The sequence below is a fragment of the Cydia strobilella genome, chromosome 11, assembly GCF_947568885.1.
Source record: "Cydia strobilella chromosome 11, ilCydStro3.1, whole genome shotgun sequence".
In the NCBI taxonomy this organism is placed as follows: Eukaryota; Metazoa; Arthropoda; class Insecta; order Lepidoptera; family Tortricidae; genus Cydia; species Cydia strobilella.
Genome location: NC_086051.1, coordinates 14,163,521 through 14,185,652, shown reverse-complemented (window position 1 = coordinate 14,185,652; position 22,132 = coordinate 14,163,521). Strand labels below are relative to the sequence as shown.

At 35.9% G+C, this 22,132-nt stretch overlaps 2 protein-coding genes across 3 annotated transcripts; both read right to left on the bottom strand.

Annotated features, from left to right (window-relative positions):
* Window positions 1-737: 737 nt before the first annotated feature.
* Window positions 738-7,160, bottom strand: LOC134745280 (putative odorant receptor 92a). Its single transcript, XM_063679273.1, has 7 exons — window positions 6,504-7,160; window positions 5,448-5,634; window positions 4,707-4,803; window positions 3,477-3,581; window positions 2,367-2,455; window positions 1,626-1,692; window positions 738-1,444 (listed from the first exon to the last, which is right to left on the bottom strand). Exons 1-7 carry the CDS (start codon window positions 7,093-7,095, stop codon window positions 1,379-1,381), a joined length of 1,203 nt encoding a protein of 400 aa, XP_063535343.1. The 5' UTR covers window positions 7,096-7,160; the 3' UTR covers window positions 738-1,378.
* A 7,287-nt stretch (window positions 7,161-14,447) lies between these two features.
* LOC134745279 (putative odorant receptor 92a) lies at window positions 14,448-21,658 on the bottom strand. Of its 2 annotated transcripts, XM_063679271.1 has the most exons (7): window positions 21,028-21,658; window positions 20,430-20,616; window positions 19,634-19,730; window positions 19,357-19,461; window positions 18,721-18,809; window positions 14,703-14,769; window positions 14,448-14,565 (listed from the first exon to the last, which is right to left on the bottom strand). In XM_063679271.1, exons 1-7 carry the CDS (start codon window positions 21,620-21,622, stop codon window positions 14,500-14,502), a joined length of 1,206 nt encoding a protein of 401 aa, XP_063535341.1. In that variant the 5' UTR covers window positions 21,623-21,658; the 3' UTR covers window positions 14,448-14,499. The 2 variants fall into 2 exon arrangements, with proteins under 2 accessions (XP_063535341.1, XP_063535342.1); XM_063679272.1 differs by lacking the exon at window positions 19,357-19,461 and having other exon boundaries at window positions 14,454-14,565.
* Window positions 21,659-22,132: the final 474 nt, after the last annotated feature.

The following is a 22,132-nucleotide window of genomic DNA, read 5'->3' as shown; positions in this document are numbered from 1 at the left end:
AGAATTTGAATTTGAACTCGGAATTTTAACCACTGGGAACAACTTGGTGGTAACTAGTGAGTCGAGGATTTAAGCCCGTTGTATAGCTACACCTTCGCATTCTAGGAGGTGTGACGATTACAAAATAAAAGTGCCGCGAGTCATCACTCCGTTGACAACCGTCGCGGCGAGCGGGTGGGCGAAGAGTACCTACTTGAGATCGAAGTTTTGTTTTATTTAACCACCAGTCCACAACGGAGCCTAATAGACACCACAGGAGGTTTCTGGCGTTCACGGGTTTAATTTACTGGCAACACCGACTGTGGCTGGTCGCGTTATCAGACATCTCGCATATTTCCACGTCATGCCGGCCGTCCCGTTGGACGTTCCGTTTGTTTTCCTGCATATGACTACTGTAACTTACGAATTACCAGTTTAAGTTGACCTCTGATCACAAATAATAGCCAGCGATAGAGAGGTTGAGTTATATAGGTATAGGCAGGAGTCGAGACAATTGCTTGTTTAATAAGGCGGTTCTGCCGCTGATGAGCATTACGATAGTGTTATTATGACAATTATAGATAGTGTTGATTTGAATCGAGCTACGCACAATGTGTCTCTTTTATCACAAGGGACTATAGTATACAACTTACTCAAGGTACTCGTTATAACTATTTCCTTAAAAGCGCAGTATCTTAAATCCTGACAAAATTCTGCCCTGAGATAGTGTCGCTACAAGCAGCTTACATATGGCAATAATGTGCGTACGTCAAATAAAATGTCAGTACTCGGTCGGTCATTTCTAGGTATTTGTCCTAAAAATATTTCTAATTGTTAGGTACGTCGTATTTAATAGTTTTAATATTTTAAATGCGTAGTAATAAGTTTATACACTTGGGTAAATAATTATGTACGTAAATTTTTAAAACAAACATACGTAACATACGTAATTATTTTTTATTAATTATGTACGTGTTTTGTTACAGCGTCAATAATTGATAATATGTATTAATTTTTTTGTTTCATAATGGGTCCTGTCGTTCATCATTGTAATTTTTTTTCTGACTTTTTTTACATTTGTTGTTGCCGTAAAAATCGAAAATAATCGGGCCAAAAGGCACGAAATGAAGGTGCCTGTTTAAAACGTGCGAATTGGCTTAACACTGCGAAAGTTTCTTTCTACCTTGCATGATTCGCGCGCTAAGACTAAAAAAAGTCTTTTATATTTTTTTGCTAATTCCTTTAGATAATTTCTGGTTAAGTAGGAGAAACGATTTCAATTGATAGACTACTCATCGGTGACGTTTGGCCATGAATGTGAGCCGCGTGTGTCTAAACCTCTAAACGTAAACAAGTCTAATGAAAATCTGTGCTTTAGAACTACAACGTGAGTGAAGAACTACGCTTGCGTCGGCCTCTCCATAGTTTTCAGAAGAGCGAAGTATGAACAAGCCGAGCTCAATATCTGTAAAAAAAAATTCAGGGTAATATTTTATCAGGGATACCTACACTTTAAAAAAAGATGAATAGTATTTCAATAAAGATTTTGCACATTGATAGGTTTCCTAGCTAAACTTAGTAACAAGTTGTGATTTTTTACTCATAAATAATATACATAAGTTGGTAATGAGAATTGAGAATGTTACCCTTGTGAAAGACGTCAGATTGACGTCGGCGTAACCGTACGCCGTCAACTTGGAGAGTTTCTGTGCCCTGGAAATAATTCAAACCATTATTATTTATATAATTAATAATTACCCAACAAAAAAAATCCCGACAGAAGCCCTGCAATCAACTTTGAAACAGTTAAAAGCAGTGCAATTAAAATTAATAAAGTTACAAAATTTCATCTTGAATGCCTATAAAAGTTCCCTGAGACAAAAAAATATTAAAATTATGTGTAAACACTGATCACTCACTTGTATTCTTTACTGCTCAGCAATATCAAATAAAGCATTTTAAATTAAACTATGGTAGACGAGCGATCTCTTCGACAACCTAATTTTATGTTTTTTTTTAGCATAAACTTTTTAAAAGTTGATTTAAAACTGTGAATGCTTTGCAGGTTCCTGACAGGAGGTGGGATGTTGTTTTAACACCTAGTGGCTGCGTAACCAATGCTGCCTCTGAAGGCTGCTGATGTATGTCTAAGAGTTAGAAGTTGAGTAGCAGAACGCCGACCCCAGCGTGACTGATATGGACAGCTTCTCATACAAATAAGTAGGCGTCTGACAGTTTATTACTCCAAAGAGTAAAGAAGCAAGGTGCAGCTTACGTCGGTGGTGCATTTTTAGAATATTGTGCTGATTAAGGAATGGTGATACGTATACCCCGCAATGGAATGCAGAAACAAGAGAACATTTTTTTTTTTAATTTGTAAAGGTCACCTCATTTGAACCACGTACAGGTGCTTTGCTGCTTTTGCATTCACTGTATACCATTTGGAATTATACACGGCGTTGCTTACTTCCATGCTCTGTCGGATAAAATAACATTCAATATTGACAATTTACATATGTAAGAAAAATTTACTGAAGCACCTATACAGAATTTTTCGGGTTCGATATGGTTTATCAGAAGGAAAGAGATTTTTTAATGTATTTACATGCATTCTACTAAATAGGCTTTTGTTGTTAATTATTTGGACGCGAAGGCTCATAAGTGTTGTACTGTAATGCCGGCTGTACACACTCGTCAAGAGCCTCTCGCCTAGTCACAGCAAAAACCAGACCCAATCGGAGAAAGGATAAAGAAGGCGAAGGCTGCGTTCGATCAGTTAAAGGCTGTTTGGGAGTCAAATGTGTTCACGCGACGTATTAAACTTTCCCTCTTCGAATCCATTGTGAAAACAATGTTGTTTTTTGGCTGCGAAACCTGGAGAGTGACGAAGGGCCTAACGAATAAACTTCAAGTCTTCTTCAACAAGTCCCTCAGGTCGATCCTTCGCGTTTTCTGGCCAAAACTATTCGTAACCAAGACCTATGAAGTATATGCCGGCAAACACCCATTGGCGAAGAAATCGCGACACGAATAACGCAACCATCGCTTTCGGTTGGAAACCGCCGGACGGAAGCCGTGGCCAAGGACGCCCTGTACACTCTTGGCAGCGGTCCGTCATGAGTGAGCTACGAGCGGTCGGGTTGAGCTGGAGCGAGGCCCAGAGGGGCCGCTGAAGATAGGAAAGCGTGGCGCGAGCTTGTGAAGGCCCTTTGCCACTCTGGGGTGCCATAGGACAACAACAACAACAATCGGAGAAAGGTGAGACGAGACGAGTAAGAGCGAGATGAGAAGTGAGCATTATGTACACACTCGTTCTCGGCCTGACTCAGGGTCTCTCGATGAGTGTGTACAGCCGGCTTAAGGTTTTGTGTGACTTTCATGTTTTTTCATTGGCTCGCATGTGCCACAAAAAAAAATTCTGATCCTTTTCTATTTATTAAATAAGTACTTAAAAATACGTTATTAAATATGAAAATTTTTAAAAATATATATATTACCGATGTCATAATCATGTCTCCGTATAAACAGAGCAGGAAAATCTGCATCAGACTCATCAGCAAAAATGAGAGGAAGGCCACCATGTACCCTATGTCGCCTAGAGCCTAGAAAACAAATCGCTTTACTACTTGATTATTAATTTAATGGCATAAAATCGTTATAATAGGGTATTAATTTTGTATCAAGCAGAAACGTCTGCGAACGATGCTATTAAGCTTAGAAATAAATTAAAAGTGGAAAAATTCAGTCTTCGGTGGGACTTGAACCCACGACCACTGGATCACTAGTACAGTGCAACTGAGCTACCAAGACCGTACCCAATGCAGCGAATATTTCCAATTTTCCACCATATACACCATACCACCATATTCTGCTTGATATAAAATTAATTTAGTATGGGATAGCACATCATTACTGGTGAATTTCCAATATGACTTGGAACTCCGGTAGCCGTTTAAGAAGTGTAACACTCTTACGGTAGATGTCGCTAGAGCCTCCTTAATGGCTAATATATGGTGGAAATATTTACTGCATTGGGTACATAACGGTCTTGGTAGCTTAGATGACTGATTTGTGTTGATCTGTGGATTTTTCCACGTCAAACAAAGGATCGAGCAGTTAAAGAGCGAACCTTATTAAAAAGTTTAAAACCTAAACATATGACACACAGGTCTCAATTCGAAATGTACATTAATCTCTTCTTAATTCTCTGTCATATCGCTCTTGACAGAGTGGTAGTGGTCACGTTGAGGCGTCCGCATCGGTAGTAGAGGCGGACACAGGCACACAGCTCTTCGCACGATCTCCCGCCATCTCTCCCTGTTGGCAGACTGTCTAGCACACTCAGATACGCGGTTTCCCACTGCGGACTTTATTTGGTCAGTCCAGCGCATAAGTGATTTGCCGCGCGATCTGGTTCCCTCCACTCTTCCTTATACGACCAGTCGCTCGATGGAGTCGTTATCTCGCCTAGAGACATGTCCAAAGTACTGTAGTATACGTGACTGTACTACGGTCGATAAACGCTAAACGCTCGGTTTTCCTCGGTTTTACATTAATATCAGAATGATATTATCTGAATGATGTCATTTTTTAGTTAGTCATCGTAGGTACATGTACGAAAAAATACGAGCGAAATGCACGATAGCTAAATGACATCATTTAGATGTCAAATGTCACGTCACGTACTTATATGTATACTCGTACGTTTGAATTGGCTTGACACATACCGTGGTGTTAAATCCCGACAGGCAAATCAAGAATGTACTTGACACGAAATTGAATAACGTCGATTTCGCATAGATGCTTTCCAATTGAATTATTGACCTGAAAACATTGAGAAAAACAAAAGCTAGTTAATAATGGCACCAATCTTGAGACTGTGGGGTAAATATAAGACTCGGGTAAAAATAAGACAAAGTTTTTCCATTTAAAAAGAAGTCTACACACAAGGCTTCTTTTTAAAATGAAAAATAATAAGTTTTTAAACTTAGTCTTATTTTTACCCGTGTCTTAAATTTATCCCACCTGACCCTACTTGTAAAATTTCTACCGCTTCATGCGTTAAAAGTTAAATGTTGTATTCTTCTTTTATGTTTTCGACGTGTTTAACGAAAGATATTGCAATTGGTTTCAACATAATAAACAAGTTAAAACTGTTTTTTGTCCAATCATGGACAGTACCTATGGCGCCATTTTATTGAAACAGCAAGAAATTAATGAAATGTCAAACTCAAGCAGCTCTATGACTTGTTTATCGTAAAATGTTGCTAGTGCGTAAAAACTGATATATATTAAATACTTATTTTACAGGATTTGTGGTTTACGTCTCATTATTGGTGCCACGGCCACGACCATTAAAGAAGTGAAATACTTATAGAGAAAAATGAGGAAATAAAAGTTAAGATTTTTAAATAATAAGAATATTAAAATATTTAGTGTGATGCCACTACTATTATGAGAATACAAACTGCATGATGCCGTCATGGCGAACAGCTAACTTCTTAAGCATTTCCTGGAATACATTTTCGTCAAAATTACGTTCAGGAATAATGGTTTCAATGTCGTTTTGCAGCAAGCGAAACTGCGTGCAGATGCTAGTGCAGCATGTATAGAAGAGGCCGTCGGTTCCAGCGATTTGGATCGAAACTAAGGATGCTGGAAAATAAGATTAAATAAGTAAATAAATAATAATATTATGACACAAAATACGTCTCCAAAGTATTGGTAATTTAAACATTGGGAGAGGTATTAGTAGACTTAGTTATACTGGAAAGTTGCACCACTTGCACCGTTTGGCTCCATCCCCAGAACAGTTTCATGTCATAATAATCGGTTTTTACAAGTTACATACATCCCATAGATATATTTTTTCATATGAGTTTACTATAAACCGATTTTTGTGAAGTTAACCTCAATTACATCCGACGCGTACGACATACACGAGTTTTGCTTAGTCTGGGGCTTGGTAGATCTGTGTGGGTAAAATGTCCCCTGATATTTATTTATTTTCTGTGACTTTTAAGGCAACTGTTATAACGCCATAATGAAAGTGTATACGAGTCCACAAAGGGTCGTTCCACGACCGATGCTGCTTCGGTACTCATTAAGCATATTTTCAATATTTGGGAAAGTTCTTTTGATGCAATTGTTATATTTTGTGACCTTTCTAAAGCATTACTATAATTATAATTGTAAGATGTTTGTAATGTTTTGAAAAGAAGTGTCCCGCCGAATTTCTTGACGGTCCCATATTGGGATACTCTCCTATAATTGAGAAGGGACTTAAATCTTCTTGGGCAGAGGTGTAGGGATAGAGCCTGTGTAGCTTAATATGACTTTCATAAGCGCATTGTAATTGTAACATGCCTACTTGAAAAATAAAATATCTCTTTATCTTTATCCAGCTTACCATCTAACTAGTGTTTTAAAAAAATCATTTGTTGCAAAAAGTTATTTTAGTGAAGGATAGCCGTTATTACTCAGTTTGGTTAAAAATACTTTTAAAGACAAAAAAGTAGACATACCAGACCAAATTTGATGCATGTATAGAAACGGCCAGTATTTGATGTCATAAGGATTAAACGGATATACACGGAACGGTAGCACCAGCTTAATCTGTCCCGATTTCTTATATTCTAATCCGATGAACAGTATCGGGGTCACACTAAACAACATTACTGTTACAGCGTTGATTATAATCAAAGCCTTTATAACAGCCCTTAAATGCTTTTTTCCTTCAGCAACGATTTTCTTCTTAACTACTTCATCGCCAATATTAATATTATTCTCCACGTTCCGAAGTTGTTTGAATAATTTCTTTACTTTATCATCATTAAGAAACAGGGAGAGGGATTTAATGTTTGCAAGAATGCATAAATTTATACAGGGCGCTATAGAAGTCAATTTGATTAGACTTCTTCCGTGAAGAGCGCCCTGTATGATCCATAATATTTCGGCGATAGTCTCCGTGTTCAGCCAAAGGAAGTTTATTATATGCAACGATCTGAATTTTATTACATGCTCGGCGGTATTCAGAATTGTACGATCCAAATACATCCCAAAATATTTAAAAATTAATTCAATTGATTTCAAAGACTCATCGAAGAGTACAGACATATTGAACTTCAAATCAGGACTGAAGTTTTCGATTATTTTATTTGTGGTGTACAAATATAATTAATAATTATGTATTAATAGTAATGAGCAAGGAGCGGCATTCTCATAGAAGAAATCAAACTTCAAGAGGGATTGACAATTTCAGTTGTCGATGTTAATCTTTTTGCATATTATACCGATCACCACCTTGTACTATTCTGTAACATTTGACCTGATTGCATCTCCATATTTAAATAAATCACGTCAACGTTACATATGTTATTTATTGATTCGGTCGAATTGTGTTTTTTGAATAACAAATTATAGCCAGCTTGAAATTAATGTAGTGTGATACCTTGGTGTATGGTGTATGCATGGTGCTTTACGCACACTAGTGGCCCACCCCCTCCCCCTGACGCAACCCCCCCCCCCCCCCTTTTAGCATGAAATATGTCCCGGTTGTCATTTTATTTTATTTTATGGGGAATGTATACAATATAGGAAAAAAGTGTCAATGAAAAAAATAATTCTTATTAAATTTTCAACAAAAATGTTTTTGTCATTTTTTTAATATGGTGCACCATATTCATGTTAAAGCTAGATGAACTTCAACAATATTTAACCGTTAAAAAAGCTGGTTTTCCCCATACGATTTCTATCAGTACTATCACGTAACACATGTTATATTGAACTTTAACAAGTTAATACATGAATATGGTTAGTCTTACCAAAAAGTTGCATATAAACTTTTTTGTATAAAATGTATTAAGTATTATTTCTTACCTTGACATTTATTTCATAACTCTAATACTTTTCTCCAAAAAAAACCTGGACATATTTCATGCTAAAAGGGTGGCTTTTCAGTGGGTCAGGGGTAGGGGAGCCATATCCAAAGGTATCATTTTTAGGTTAACTGGAAGAGATCCCTCTTAGAGATAAGTTCGCCTTTGTACTACTTTTATCTGATGTAACCATGATTCCTTTCTTTTTCGTACAATAAAGTGTTTACTTACTTACTTACCTATTTACTACGTTCATTTAATGCTGGGCATGCTGGCTATAATGTGTTTGTCTTCTCCATACATTAGAACATACCTTGACCGAATCATATGTCGCTTGAGTTTTCATAAGTCATTCCGGTGAAAAACAATAAAAAAATCGATAAAGAAATATTCTTGTCTAAGTTACATGCAGATTCTTCCACTATATTACATTGCTCTATTGCGGAGTTCATTTAAAATAACTAAAGAAGCATACAATAAATGTATTTTCTGTTTTATCCATTATTTTGCTAATCCAAAAATTTTATTTCATTACTTAAACGATGTCGTGTTAAGTGACAAATATGTATCGATAGTCGATAAAACACAGTAGTCAATCCCTCTTGAGATTTGATTTCCGCTATGAGAATTACGCTCCTTGGTAATAAGATCTGTGTTGTAGTTACATGTTAATAAGTACCTAAAAACTAAGCAAAAATATAAGTTCATGTTAATTATATATGTTAATATCTACAAACAACCTATTATTGAGTCATAGCATAATTATACGCAGGGCAATATTAAAGATATTAAAATGGTATACTTATTGGTCTACGTTTAGTTTGAATAATGTTTAAGTTAATTATTGTTTTTTTAATCTACTAATAATTTATATCATGTAAATACCGAAAGAAGACTGATATAGACAACCATCATACAATACTGATTTTATCTCAGATTTTATACGTACAGTCACGCTCCGTGATTGTTGAATGAGCCATTTAGGGTTCTAGCTAAATTAGACATTTCATAGCGTAAGTATTGAACAAGCAATAAAGCTAGGACCCTAAATGGCTCAACAATCACGGAACGTGACTGTACAATGACAATATTTTATGGATGAATTAACTTTCTCTTGCCACTCTTTGCCATGGTTACGGTCACCTGGCTCACTAAAAAAAACCCTTGTTTGCCATAGCATTTACAATAACCAAACAGACATTTTTATGGCAATTATAAGCCCTTCCCATAATAGGTCATCTGCCTACTCAGCATTAATATGCTAATGGTAGATGTAGAACGTAGAAAATTTATTTTCTTCTAGCAAACTATGCTGCTATTGTCACCAGCGGGCTTAGCACGGTAGCATTTTTATAAGATTTTTTCGAGCAAGTGTGATGAAAAATATATTATAACTTTTAACTTAATGAGAAACAAAGGGATTCTATCAATTTCATATCACAAATATAATCAAAAACACCGCAATCTGTACCGTTTCAATCAAAATTACCCACAATCAAGTAAAAAAACCAAATCGGATCAGCTCAAACACATCGTAAAACAATTTACCCGCTACCTAGAGTCATTATCTTCGCTCATAAATCTTCAGCGAGTTAAATTGTTCTCATTTCACACCAAATAAGTTAGGAGCTGTGTTCTTGTTGCAGTTTGAGTACCTATAGGCGAGTGTTTGACTCAGGTAGACTAACACAACTGTGACTGAGTTGAGTAGGAAAAGTGGAAACTTCTGGAAAAAATCATGAGTAATAGTGTTATAATTTAGTTTCCGAAATATTAATGATTACAAACGGGTTATTTGCAGAAAGTTTTTAAAAACCTTGGAAAGGTGTCCACGAATTTTGGAAAATCTGACAGGAAATAAAGAAAGTATTAAGCAATAATTACCTAAGCAATTTCTAATTTTGTAGAAAGATGCGCAATTTTGGGTAATTTCCGCCAGCTGCTGTGCATTTGTACAAAGTAGGTGGTGGGAGTAATACAAGTATTAGATGTAAAGGATATCTCGAACGATCTTTTAGTTTTATTTTTTAAGTGTTTGACTAGTGACAGATAGTTTTACCGCGGTTTTGAAAAATGTGACATTAACACTACGTGATTACGACTTAGAGGAAATACTGAAGTGGTTGAATAAGAGATTCGTATTGTTTTAATATTTTTAATTATAGAAAACTCAAAAATATATAAACTATTGTAAAGTATTTCGGTGTTTTAGTGTGTGTCCGATGTGGCCGCGGACGGACGGACAGACGGACATGGCGAAACTATAAGGGTTCCTAATAGTTGACTACGGAGGCCTAAAATAGGCTGTGGACCCCGAAACCAAAAATTTACCGATACTGGTACTACTGGTACAGATCCCGAGGTCCCAGTTACATTGGTCCCTCGGCAAGTGCTCGGTGAGCGATACGAACAGGGCTGCGCACGCGGCGGCGCAATTACGCATGCGCCCGAGCCGCGCCGCGCACGCATCCGGCGCGTAATGATACAACGTACACTTCGTATTTTTTTGCATTAGAAAGAGCTTCGCAGAAGCTTGTGGTCCTAATGCGATAACATTTTGAAGTAAATAATGATCCCACAAGTTCAATCCCAAGTACTCAGCAGATAAAGGTCTAGGATAAAGCATGCAAGCTAAACGACATCTATTCACTATTTATGTGAAAATAATGTATAAGTTGTATTATAGTGAGCTAGAATAGATTTGCAGGAAGTGAGTTTTAACTCCTTACCTTAGCCGTCCGCAATCCGCATAACAAAAATGGAAGCAAAGCGTTTAGTGCGAATCACGCTACACACAACGCAGCATAGCGGCAGCAGTGTCAGAGTAACGCAGCGTACTACGTAGGCGAACAACACGCGGACGCAAAGCCGCGCCGCGCGGAGCGGGGTGAATCAATCCTTTGATACCTATAGAAGTGTCCTACGTGGGCGAACTCGTTGCGAACGCGAACGCTGTGGGCCCGCCGCCGCGCCGCGCCGCGCTGCTTCGCTTCGCTTTCGCGAGTGTTTGCCTGCGTGAGACGCATCGTAACAACGTAAAGGTGCGTAATCATCGCACATTCCCCAAAATATCTATCCTGAAGAATACCGATAGACAAGCTACTTTTCTACGGTGTTCTAGGCTCCACAGTTTTACCTAAGGAAAGTCAATTCTATTCCTTTACTTTGTCTGGTCAGCCAATATCTCTTACTTATTGATAATTATCCTTGAACAACCTTCTAACAACAATGCAAATCAATATAAAATACCCGACACAACACAATTCATAGCACTTACCAACATGTTTATGTTTAGCAATTTTACATAAAATATAATCAATACCTAACAAGTGGGTACAGATCAAGTAGAATGCCATACAATTTGCAAGTTGCCGGGATAATGAGGTAGAAACCACGTTTAGTAATTATTGAAATGAGCTAGCTATTCAGGGCCGTATTTGAGATGCTCAAACATATTTATAGAGTTGGACCAAGCTAACTGCTTGGCATTTGAAATCACAATGTGCGGCAATGTCATGATTCATTTCATATTTCTATGAAAATATGACGTTTTTAATGACACTCCCACACTTTCTTCTGTTCAAGTCGGTGCAAAGTTAGCTTATAGACGAACTCTGTTGGAATTGGAACTGTCGCGCTCGGCCGCACGCACCATTCAACTCCCACATCTTTGCTATTAATTGTTTGACAATGCAAACGATCTCAACATCTTGAGACTTATACCTTATATACTTATTACTTATATATATTTAACCTTTATATGTGTGTTGTGGTTAAAAAATCGTGGCTTCAAACCTCGGTTGGGCTGTGTAGAGAAGAAAAATTCGTTTTCTAAAACATGCAATATATGCAAATTCGGTCAGAATCCTTATCATACACTAACGACCCGCGCCGACTTCGAATGGGTTACACAAAACTTTAACAAAACCGCATAAAAATCCGTTCAGTAGTTTTTGAGTTTATCGCGAACATACAGACAGGAAGACGCGGCGGGGGACTTTGTTTCATAAAACCGTCTAGCACGAGTTGCGTTCTTGCGCGCGAGTCCATACTTGAAGTCTCGTCTATTAGATGTATATGGAGTCACGCGCGAGAACGCAACTCATGCTAGCAGGTAAGGTGTAGTGAGAAGAGAATAGACAAGAGGTTAACCTCCCTAATCCGGCCCTGCGGGTATTCTGTGCAACATTATGCGTAGCTGTGCTATAAATTATCGTTTCTGCAGTTAACCAACGGATTACTGAGCTAATGACTAAGGATTTGTAAGCGAATAACGATTATTCCGTAAAAGGATCGCCTAATGATGGCCCGGGCCGTGAAATCGAGTTAGAAATATTTATGAATTCTATTTTTATTTGCTGAAGTGTTATACGGCTTTTTTAATGCCGACTCGTGATGTTGCTAATCGTGTGTCACGATTGCTTTTGCCGCCATTCAAGAACCTTTCTGCCCCAACGCAACGGGTTTCAGTTCTACGAGCATATGTAAGTCGGTAAGTGAATAAACTTTTTCTTGTCACTCGTAGTAACTATATTATAATAATACATATTACAATACAATTACCTAAATATAAATTAACTAAATAAACTAATAAAACTAGAGTTCAACCTAAAAATTAAATTAAGCGTAGCAAAATAAAAATATACTACTGTCCCTCGTTGCCATGGTTACGGTCGCCTGGGTCACTTCTAAAACTCTCGTTTTATAATATTTAAATAATAATAATAATTAATAGTTTGGCACGGATTTAATAAATATTTATAAATTGTTTTGTGAAGTATGTAATATTTAAATTAAACAAACATCTGAATTTTATGTCTGTTATAAGCCCTTTCCATAATGGGTCATCTACAGCATATTAGTAAAACGTAGAACGGTAGTTTTTTCTAACAAACTATGCTACGATTGTCGCCTGGCTGACGGGACGGGATAACAATAAAAAAGGTTGATCCACCTAAGTACGTATGTATAGGAATTTTGTGCTAACTGGGTGCTTAGCCAAGATGCCAATCGTTCGCTCCGTAGCGAACGATACGCTAATGTCTCTATCGCACTAATATTTAAGAGTAATAAACTCAAAAGAGAGGGTGTTTACCGTTTTGTTCGCTACGGAGCGAACGATTGGCATCTTGGCTAGGCCCTCTGTGGTATACACGTACGCAACACGCAACTATCTTTGCGTCGCACAGCGTATCGAATGTAGCATAAAGACAGGTGTCTCGGCTATTCTTCTCGCAATTTGACGTAATTACAATATAATGCGCATTTAACCCGTCGTCTACTGTATGGCGATTTAAAAGCTTTGCCCCGGGTGTCGGAGGTTAGTGGTTAATGCTTGCGTTATGCGTGTTTATCTTGGTATTAGCGTATGAATGCATAATATATCTAACAAGTTGTAAGCCAGCTTTTGTTGCTAAGGGTTAAGCGCAAAACGAATTCACGCAACGAGGATTCCAAAACGACAAGTCTATTTTCTTCTTCTTCGTTCCTTCAATGCTAAGGATCGTGACATCATATCCTTCTGATGAAGACCAGGTTCCTCCATAAGCTTCTGTTCGGCCCCAAGTGCATGGCCTCGTGTAATTTTATTGAATATGTGCAATAATTTGAGCACACCATATAGCAGGGCATCGACAAGTAGGTAAGTAAAATAGTGGACACATTTATATTTTATTTTAGGCCACAAATACAATATTACACATAAATATAGCCGGTCAAACAAGTATACCTAAAATTATACAAACGTACAAATGCTCATAATGTGTCTACTTATAACGTTAACAAAGTGTATTTGTTAATTTATAAATAAATATTACCTATATAAGTATAGTTTCATATTAATTACCTAGTTTAGTTTAATATTAATTAGTTTAGTGTAATAAATAAGTATAGTTTAATCGAATTTAAACTATTGTGAGACATTAACTTAATACGTGAGTGAAACCGCTAGTAAATAATTAATTGGTTAGCAAGATTTAAGAATTATTTGGTCGAAAACAGAAACCAACTGCTACTAGAAAAGTGGATTAGGCCATCATTTGATTACTTTCATTTTGTCGAAAGAATTAGAAAAAATATTTTCAATCATTTAACATACTGACGTCAGAAGTAGCGTAGATGTGGCATGAAAAATTGTAATTTATTCGGTAACATTACTGTCAGAAACGTTTCCTGTCAATTATGTAATTTTCAAAAGTTTAAATAATACCGGGTCAGTTAAGTATGTATATGTAAAATGTTTCAGAAATTGCCCATCGCTAGTCTCACCACTAGTGCTACCTAAATGCCACAAGCCACCGATGTTTACGCAGTACATGTGTTATTTATACGTCATAATATCATAGAAGTTTGACGTTTAAAATAACACTTACACTGCGTGTGCTATCATAATGGTTGCTGATTTTTCTTGGTCTAACTCTAGCATGATTCGCGCGCTAAGTCTAAAAAAGGCTTCTATAGATTTTTGCTAATTGATTTAAGATAATTGCTGATTAAGTAGGAGCAACGAATTCAATTGATATGTAGACCAAATACCGCAATTGACTTATCGGTGACATTTGGCCATAAATGTGAGCCGCGTGAGTCTAAACGTAAACAAGTCCAATGAAAATCTGTGCTTTAGAACTACAACGTGAGTGAAGAACTACACTCGTGTCGGCCTCTCCATAGTTTTCAGAAGAGCGAAGTATGACCAAGCCGAGCTCAATATCTGTAGAAAAAAGATGGATAGTGTTTCAATAAAGATTTTGCACATTGATAGGTTTCCTAGCTAAACTTAGTAATAAGTTGAGATTTTTTATTCATAAATAATAAACATTAGTAGGTAATGAGAATTGAGAATGTTACCTTTGTGAAAGATGTCAGATTGACGTCGGCGTAACCGTACGCCGTCAACTTGGAGGGTTTCTGTGCCCTGGAAATAATTCAAACCATTATTATTTGTACAATTAATAATTACCCAACCAAAAAAATCATTAGTGACCCGTTTTTAAATAACTTACATAGTTATGGGGTCTTTATTTCGTATCTACTTAATTCAAATCTACGTATACGAGCCTTATGTGGACAGGCAGTGTCATGTCAATCCATGTTCAAGAAATGATAGAAGAAAATATGGGACAAATACTTTAAATACTTACATGGAAAATAAATATCACACTTGGAAATGGAATATACTTCATTCATTGAACCTACATAAGTAATTATCCGTATTTTATCTATTATCCCAATATAAGATAACTTGTACCTTAAAGTCAAATTAAATTATTGCTTTATTAACAGTCTTGTTTTATTGTAAGAAACAATACATGAAAGATAGATAGATAGCGTTTATTCGTGGCAAAACAAGAAACAACACGTAGGTAACACGACTTAGTACTATGCCTTATGGGAAACGGTCGAAGAGATAGTTCAGATCCGGAAACCGCTACCAAATTTTAGTATGTTGTTGGGCATGGTACTGGGTCTCCAAAACTGCCGGGAGACAGCGGCGCCGGCCATCTACTTCAGCGGAATGACGTCATCAAAATGACTCCCGCCTCGTTGCGAATATTGCATTTTGCACCCAAACTATGCATTGCACATACACGTGTGGGGTATTAAACGAAAGCCAACAAAATATTATATATTTCACTAATACACTATGTACAAAAATATACAATCGTTTAAGAGAAATTTAAAAAAAAATGAAAAAAAAATCGATTATTTGGGTTTTTTAACCAAACCAAAAGTCGGACGTTAAAGCAATGTAGTACAAAATTAAAGCTGATATCTCAAGCCATACACTGACATCAAAATAATCAAAATCAGACCAAAAATGAGAAAATTACGCATTAAAATGTAGGTATTTGCTAGAACAAATGCAACAAAGTTAAAAAAATCGAAATTGGTCATTTTCAGGATAATTCGCATAAGCTTCTAGTATGTTATTAGCAATATAAAAAGGATCATAAAACTGCTGGGAGACAATCTCTATAGTGCCTGAGTAACAAATAATGGCGTCATACATGTGACCACTGCCGAAATTTGCAAAATCTAAATTATAACTATACCATGAGTCATACATACACGTGTGCTATATCAGACGAAAGGTTATTAAATATATTATGATTCGATAATACATTATTTATAAAAACAATGTATATTTTAGGAGCTACAAACAAAAAAAAAACACTTTTTTTGAGAAAAGTTCGTGTATATATATTTTATAACTCAACTAAAAACGTTATAACAATGTTGCGTCTAATATGAAAGAAACCAGTTATTCAGCTATACGTCACAGCTTAAATTTTTAATTTCTGATAAAAACTGTGGAAGTTGTACCAAAAAACTAAAGCGCGCCAACAATTCTGCCTTAATGCGCTCATATTATGCAAAGAATAGTTCTAACTATGGGGTATTAAATGAAAGAACATTACATAAAATACATGAAAACGACATTTTGGAGTGGAATCATAATTTATAAAATGAATGAGCGCATTAAGGCAGAATTGTTGGCGCGCTTTAGTTTTTTTGGTACAACTTCCACAGTTTTTATCAGAAATTAAAAATTTAAGCTGTGACGTATAGCTGAATAACTGGTTTCTTTCATATTAGACGCAACATTGTTATAACGTTTTTAGTTGAGTTATAAAATATATATACACGAACTTTTCTCAAAAAAAGTGGTTTTTCTTTGTTTGTAGCTCCTAAAATATACATTGTTTTTATAAATAATGTAATAACGAATTATTATATATTTAATAACCTTTTGTTTGATATAGCACACGTGTATGTATGACTCATGGTATAGTTATAATTTAGATTTTGCAAATTTCGGCAGCGGTCACATGTATGATGCCATTATTTGTTACTCAGGCACTATAGAGATTGTCTCCCAGCAGTTTTATGATCCTTTTTATATTGCTAATAACATACTAGAAGCTTATGCGAATTATCCTGAAAATGACCAATTTCGATTTTTTTAACTTTGATGCATTTGTTCTAGCAAATACCTACATTTTAATGCATAATTTTCTCATTTTTGGTCTGATTTTGATTATTTTGATGTCAGTGTATGGCTTGAGATATCAGCTTTAATTTTGTACTACATTGCTTTAACGTCCGACTTTTGGTTTGGTTGAAAAACCCAAATAATCGATTTTTTTTTTCATTTTTTTTTAAATTTCTCTTAAACTATTGTATATTTTTGTACATAGTGTATTAGTGAAATATATAATATTTTGTTGGCTTTCGTTTAATACCCCACACGTGTATGTGCAATGCATAGTTTGGGTGCAAAATGCAATATTCGCAACGAGGCGGGAGTCATTTTGATGACGTCATTCCGCTGAAGTAGATGGCCGGCGCCGCTGTCTCCCGGCAGTTTTCGAGACCCAGTATCATGCCCAACAACATACTAAAATTTGGTAGCGGTTTCCGGATCTGAACTATATTCCCATAAGGCAGTGCACTAACTTAACATAAATATTTAGTACATTATAAGCCACGAAATGGTCCCGACTCAGCATAGTACGTGCTAGCCTGGCCGGGCTGGCGCTGGTCTTCCGTCGGGGGCCATGATCTTGTGCGACACGAAGTGGAACACAATATATAAAACAAATAATAAACGACACGTCATTATTATACCAAACAACTTGCAAAATAAATATAGGCGGTCAAACAAGTTTGTCAATAGAAAGGCGCGAAATTCAAATTTTCTATGGGACGATAGTAACCCTTCCCGCCTACATATTATAAATTTTGACATTTTTACGGAAATTGCTTGACAGAGTATTAGTAACCGTTCACAACATATTTATAAAATATACATTAAAAGAATGTTGGCGATAAATCTAAAAATCGTGAACGCGACCAACTACGACATAAGTGACAGCTGGCATTTTTTTTTGCAGGAATTGAATCACATTAGCAAAACACAACAAAACATGGGTCGTGGTTCGTCTTAATTACAATTACTAAATGTAGGATATCACATAATGAAAAATATATTTAAAATTATGTTAAACAATATTAATGACTGAGTGGCGACAGGCAGTAAGTACTTACTACACGCAAAGAGGATATAATATTATAGAGCGGTACTGTCATAGTAAATTTTGTAACCACAGTAAATTCACTGCCATCTATTGACACACTTTAAAACTAAAAATGAAGATTTATAAAAATACGATAAAATGTATTTAAATATGGATAAATTATTTTTTTATTTGCATTAATTATTTTTATTATTTTGACCAATGTTCTTTCACTGATATGCATTAACATTGTTAAATAACAAACGAAACCGTCAACGCCCTCTATATGAAAGTAGGCCAAAGGTAGTAGCGACATCTGATCGAGAATCAAATTTTCGTGATTTTCGAGGCACGTTTTTTCCTTAGACTGTATCCATCTATTACGGAGTTATATCTATCTTTACTACAGGTCTGGAGAACTTAAATGTAGATTGTCTCATGTTTGAGGCATTCTTCGTTTAATTGATGTTTGATCATAAACTTTTTTAAAGTTGATTTATAACTGAATGCTTTGCAAGTTCCTGATAGGAGGTGGGATGTTGTTCTAACACCTAGTGGCTGCGTAACCAAAGCTGCGTCTGAAGGCTGCTGATGTGTGTCTAAGAGGTAGAAGTTGAGTCGCAGAACGCCAACCCCAGCGTGACTCGGATATAGACAGAGACAGCTTCTCGTACATATAAATAGGAGTGACAGTTTATTACTCCAAAGAGTAAAGAAGCAAGGTGCAGCTTACGGCGGTGGTGCATTTTTTTAATATTGTGTTTATTAACTAGGAATGGTGATACATATACCCCGTAATGGATTGCAGAAACAAGAAAACATTTTTTTTTTGCATTTGTAAAGGTCACCTCATTTGAACCACGTACAGATGCTTTGCTACTTTTGGATTCACTGTATACCATTTGGAATTATACACGGCGTTGCTTACTTCCATGCTCTGTCGGAAAAAAACATTCAGTATTGTCAATCACATGTAAGAAAAACTTACTCAAGTATATACAGAATATTTCGGGTGCGATATGGTTTATCAGAAGGAAGGAAAGAGATTTTTTAAATGTATTTACATGCATCTGTACTAAATAGGCTTGTATTGTTCATTCTTTGGACACTAAGAACGCCTAAAGTCATTGTAGGTGTCGTTTCCACAGTGCCAAGAAGGTTCATAAGTGTTGTATTTGTAATTCCGGCTGTACACACTCGTCAAGAGCCTCTCGCCTAGTCGCGGCAAAATCAGATCCCAATCGGAGAAAGGTGAGACGTGGACGAGACGAGTAAGAGCGAGATGAGAAGGGAGCAGTATGTACACAGTACACCCTCGTACTCGGCCTGTCTCAGGGTCTCTCGACGAGTGTGTACAGCCGGCATAAGGGTTTGTGTGACCTTTTTTTATTGGCTCGCATGCGCCACAAAAAAACTTAGCTGATTTTTTTTATTAAATAAGTACTTAAAGATACGTTATAAAATATTAAAAATATATATATTACCGATGTCATAATCATGTCTCCGTAAAAACAGAGCAGGAAAATCTGCATCAGACTCATCAGCAAAAATGAGAGGAAGGTCAACATGAACCCTATGTCTCCTAGAGCCTAGAAAAAAAAATCGCTTTACTAGGTACTTGATTATTAATTTAATGGCATAAAGTCGTACGGAAAAATACTAGCGAAATGCACGATAGCATAGCTGAATGACATCATTTAGATATTAAATGTCACGTAGTACTTATATGTACTCGTACGTTTCAATCGGCCTGACACATACCGTGGCGTTAAATCCCGTCAGGCAAATCAAGAATGAACTTGTCACGAAATTGAATAACGTCGATTTCGTATAGATGCTTTCCAATTGAATTACTGACCTGAAACCATTGAGAAAAACAAATAGTTAATGATGGCACCAATCTCAAGACATTAAAGACAAAATTTGAAGTATTTTTGATGTTTCACTGACAGGGTCAGGTGGGGTAAATAAACATGACACGGGTAAAAATAAGACAAAGTTATTACACTCAAAAGCTTATTCAATATAATTCCTATTCCATTAAATAATAAGTCTACAACCAAAGCTTCTTTTTAAAATGAAATAGAATAAGTTTTTGAGTGTTAAAAACTTAATCTCATTCTTACCCGTGTCTTATATTTACCCCACCCGACCCTACCTGTAAAAATTCTACCGCTTCGTGAGTTAAAAGTTAAATTTTGTATTCGTCTTTTATGTTTTCGAAGTGTTTAACGAATTGGTTTCAACATAATAAACTAATTAAAACTATGTTTGTGTCCAGTCATGGACAGTACCTATGGCGCCGTTTTCTATGAAACAGCAAGATATTAATGAAATGTCAAACTCAAGCACCTCTATGACTCTTATTTATTGTAAAATGTTACTAGTGCGTAAAAACTGATGTTAAATACTTGTTTTACAGGATTTGTGGTTATTGGTTATTGATTGGTGCCACGACCATTAAAGAAGTGTTAAGTAACTATAGAGAAAAATAAGGAAATAGAAGTTAAGATTTTTAAATAATAAGAATATTTAAATATAATATGAGAATACAAACTGCATGATGCCCTCATGGCGAACAGCTAACTTCTTAAACTTTTCCTGAAACACATTTTCGTCGAAATTACGTTTAGGAATAATGGTTTCAATGTCGTTTTGCAGCAAGCGAAACTGCGTGCAGATGCTGGTGCAGCATGTATAGAAGAGGCAGTCGGTACCAGCGACTTGGATCGAAACTAAGTATGCTGGAAAATAAGATTAAATAAGTAAATAAATAATAATATTATGACACAAAATACGTCTCCAAAGTATTGGTAGCTTAAACATTGGGAGAGGTATTAGTAGATTTAGTTATTCTGGAAAGTTGCACCTTTTGGCTCCATCCCCAGTTTCATGTCATAAAAATGGGTTTTACACGAATATCAAGGTTTTTGTAGCTCCAATGAAGTTTACATGTAGGTAAAAAATATATAGCATAAAATTTGTGACAAGTTACATCCCATAGGTAGGTATATTTTTCATATGCGTTTTCACCACGATTTTTGTGAAGTATCTGTATCCAGCTTACCATCTAACTATTATAGTGTCTTAAAAAATTTTTTTGTCTGAAATTATTTAAATTAAAAATACTTTTAAAGATAAAAAAGTAGACATACCACCCCAAATTTGATGCATGTATACAAACGGCCAGTATTTGATGTCATAAGGATTAAACGAATAAGCAACCAGGAACGGTAGCACCAGCTCAATCTGTCCCGATTTCTTATATTCTAATCCCATGACCAGCATCGGGGTCACAAAAAACAACATCACTGTTACAGCGGTGATTACAATCAAAGCCTTTACAACAGCCCTTAAATGCTTTTTTCCTTCAGCAACGATTTTCTTCTTAACTACTTCATCGCCATTATTAATATTATTTTCCGCGTTCCGTAGTTGTTTGAATAATTTCTTTACTTTATCATCATTAAGAAACAGGGAGAGGGTTTTAATGTTTGCAAGAATGCATAAATTTATACAGGGCGCTATAAAAGTCAATTTGATTAGACTTTTTCCGTGAAGAGCGCCCTGTATGATCCATAATATTTCGCCGATAGCATCCGTGTTCAGCCAAAGGAAGTTTATAATATACAACGATCTAAATTTTATTACATGCTCGGCGGTATTCAGAATTGTACGATCCAAATGTATCCCAACATGTTTAAAAAGAAATTCAATTGATTTCAAAGACTCATCGAAGAGTAAAGACATATTGAATTTCAAATCACGACTGAAGTTCGATTATTTTATTTGTAGTGTACAAATATAATTAATACAAATAGATTGAAGTAGGCATATTACAATGCGGATATGAACGTCAAATAAAGCTAATAATTATATTAATTATGTATTAATAGTAATGAGTTCCGTGTTGTACATATTAATGAGCACCTAAAAACTAAGCAAAAATATAGTTTATATTAATTATACATGTATAATTAATATCTACAAACAACCTATTATTGAGTCATAGCATAATACGCATGGCAATATTAAAGATATTAAGGATATATGGAAAAACTGGTTAATAACCGGTTATTAACCGAAATTTCGTACAAATTAAAACCGGTTCGCATTCCCTAATTAAAATTGTATAGTCAAATTGGTCTACGTTTAGTTTGAATAATGTTTAAGTTAATTATTGTTTTTTATTCTACTAATAATTTATATCAAAGCAGAGGCTATGTAAATACCGAAAGAAGACTGATACCGACAACCATC